General features: G+C 40.5%; 1 gene segment (V, D, J or C); it reads right to left on the reverse strand.

Moving 5' to 3' along the window:
- Window positions 1-829: 829 nt before the first annotated feature.
- Window positions 830-1,740, reverse strand: LOC106736332 (T cell receptor alpha variable 8-3-like). The segment is given in 2 exon segments: window positions 830-1,389; window positions 1,504-1,740. Coding segments are annotated over 2 exon segments (447 nt in total).
- Between the last annotated feature and the right edge of the window lie 979 nt (window positions 1,741-2,719).

Consider the following 2,719-nt stretch of genomic DNA (forward strand, 5'->3'; position numbering starts at 1 on the left):
ATTCTATTCACTGAGGTTTATGCCTAAAGTCAGACTTGGGTTCATGTATATATATGTATATCAGCTGCGCTTGCTATTGGAAATATTTAGACTAATTAAGTTCATAAGCAAACCAATTAAATGAGGGGAGGGGAAAGGCATAGAAAGCAAACATGGATACCAGAGACAATGTGGGAGGAGGGTGGGACATGGCAGAGGGTGAGGGATAGGGAATCAAAGATGGCAAAAAGAAAAAAAAAAAGGCAAAATATACAGGACATAAGAAATAGAAAATTATTTGTTGACAACATGTATGTTGATGTGCTTGATTGAACCAATATACAATTCATTTTGTATCTGTAAAGATGTATAGTGAATTAATGTAAAAAAAAATTAAAGAAAAGAAAAAAAAAACTTACTGGATTAAACATTCCCAAATTTGGCCACAGGGGGGAAAAAATAGCCTATCGTTGGTTGGTAATACATAACAATTTCTTCTTCAAAATTGGTTGGTAACATGTCACAATTTCCTCTTTACAATTTCTACAACAGTTTTACTGTAATATTCAGAAAAAATATTCCAGCACATTGTGACTAGCACGGATAGAGCCAGGAAAACAAATTCCAAGGAAACTGTCTATAGGAAACAGGTAGAAAAGAAAGCCAACTTGGAGAAAAAGAACACAAGGAGCTCATCTGTTGTTTCAGGTTGTCCGAAAAATAAACTGATGACTGAAAACCCACATCCTCCTAGGCCGTGTCCCAATTCACATAATCAACCCGTTAAGACAGTCAGTCTCAGGACAAGTCCTTAAGGTCTTGATTATTACATGATAAGAACACAGCCTCCTCCATGATTCAGAACACTAGTTATTTGACAATACATAGTTTCTACAGTGATGAAAAAGCTTCTGAAACAAAGTTTATCAGATATAGGGCTCAGCAAGAATTGCAGAATTAAGCAGAATTCTGTTCCTGGATCTGCTTATTCCTCTTTGCCCAGTCACCATCATATCACAAGAGACCTCTTTAGTACCACAGAAAGATCTTGAGTCTGACACCCCACAGCCATGAGTGGTTTGTGTGCAGCTCCCCCTGCAGCCCCAGGCACTGTGTCACCCAGAGCACAGAAGTACTCAGCCGTGTCAGTCCAGTGCACAGACGGTTTCCTCAGGTGGAAGGAAGAGTCACTCTTCTTAAATTCAGCCTCAAAGCCGTTGCTGCCTTTAACCAGGGAGTCTCCAGAATAGTACCTGAGGAGAAGCTGGAGTCCTTGGCCAGGGTACTGGACATACCAGAAGAGATAAGGAGCTGAACTACTGGAATAGGTGCATCTCAGCTCCAGTGAGGCTTTCTCAGAGACAGTGACATGACTGTCAGGCTGGGTCACAGACTGGGCTCTGGCATCTCCTGCAAAATCAACGTTCTATCAGAGAAAGCTGCCAGACATCACTATGAAAACCAAGCATCTCTAGTCAGAACCTGCAGAACTAGAAATAGAAACTGTAAAGAAATTTTACTCACTCAGGACAAAATGTATGCCCAGGACTGGGATGAGCACCAGGAGCATGGCTGAGTAGTAAAAACCTGCAGACTCTTTCCGGAAAGTTTCCAAGAATAGGAAAGAAGCTGGCTGCAGAAACCAAGACCTTGGAAATAGAAGATGGGCTGAAAGTGCAGCTGGACAATTCTTTGCTTAGATAAAAAATACATAAGCTGCTGAAACGAACCTGGGTGCTTTCTGGCCTCTGTTCTAGTCACTTGTCTATGACTGCCAGGAACTCAGCCAGTTGCAGGGAGGAGGAGCTACTGGTGCACACCTTCCATCAGGAACAAGACCTCTAGTTTGTGCACCATCGCCCTCTAGAGACCAAGCTCAGAACCAAAAATGCCGAAGCCATATGGAAATTAATTAAGTGTTGCTTCTATTTTATGAGATACTCAGAACAATCACACAATTTCTTTCTTCCCAAGTCTTTGACAGTCAATTAATCCTACGGTCCATTATGAATGGAATGCCTTGTAAAAATGAATTTTTCATTGAAAAACCTGTTTGAAAAAGTAGATCAGACCTCAGATCCAAGTTCATGAGTCTTTGGAATCAGGCCAGATGCCTCAGGCTGAGTTTATATGGCCCAGTGCTACCATGGCGTGGATGAGGGTGGTAGAAATACTTCCTTTGGCTGATGCTGTGCACCTTCAACAGTGAAAAGTAGGATCCAGAAAATGACAGTAGTGTTACAATGTCACTAGTGAAAAGTTGTGACTCTGGATGGGATGGCTTTGTCTCTAGGGCTGAAGGAAACATGCTACAGAAACTACTGGGGCCGAAGAAAATGCATTCATGCCAAAGAGCCATACTACATTTCATTGTTCTATTCATCAGCTGATGGCATTGGGTTGTTTTTACTTTGGGGGTATTTTGAGTAATATTGATATGGACATTTGTGTGTAACTTCTTGTGTGGACACAGGTTTTCATTTCTCTTTTGTATGTATCTAGGGGTAGAATTACTATTTTCCGCAGCAGCTACACCATTTTACATTCCCACTAACAATGCATAAAGATTTTAATTTATTCATGTTTGCCAACCTTTGTTTTACTATCTTTTAAGTTATCTATCTTAGTTAGTAGGTATGAAATTGTACATTATTGCAGTTTTGATTTGCATTTCCCTAAAAGTGGATGGGGGTGAGTATACCTTTTCATGGGCTTATTGGCCATTTGTATATCTTTTTTT

Source organism: Tupaia chinensis, unplaced genomic scaffold (assembly GCF_000334495.1).
Source record: "Tupaia chinensis unplaced genomic scaffold, TupChi_1.0 Scaffold138584_1, whole genome shotgun sequence".
NCBI classification, from domain to species: Eukaryota; Metazoa; Chordata; class Mammalia; order Scandentia; family Tupaiidae; genus Tupaia; species Tupaia belangeri.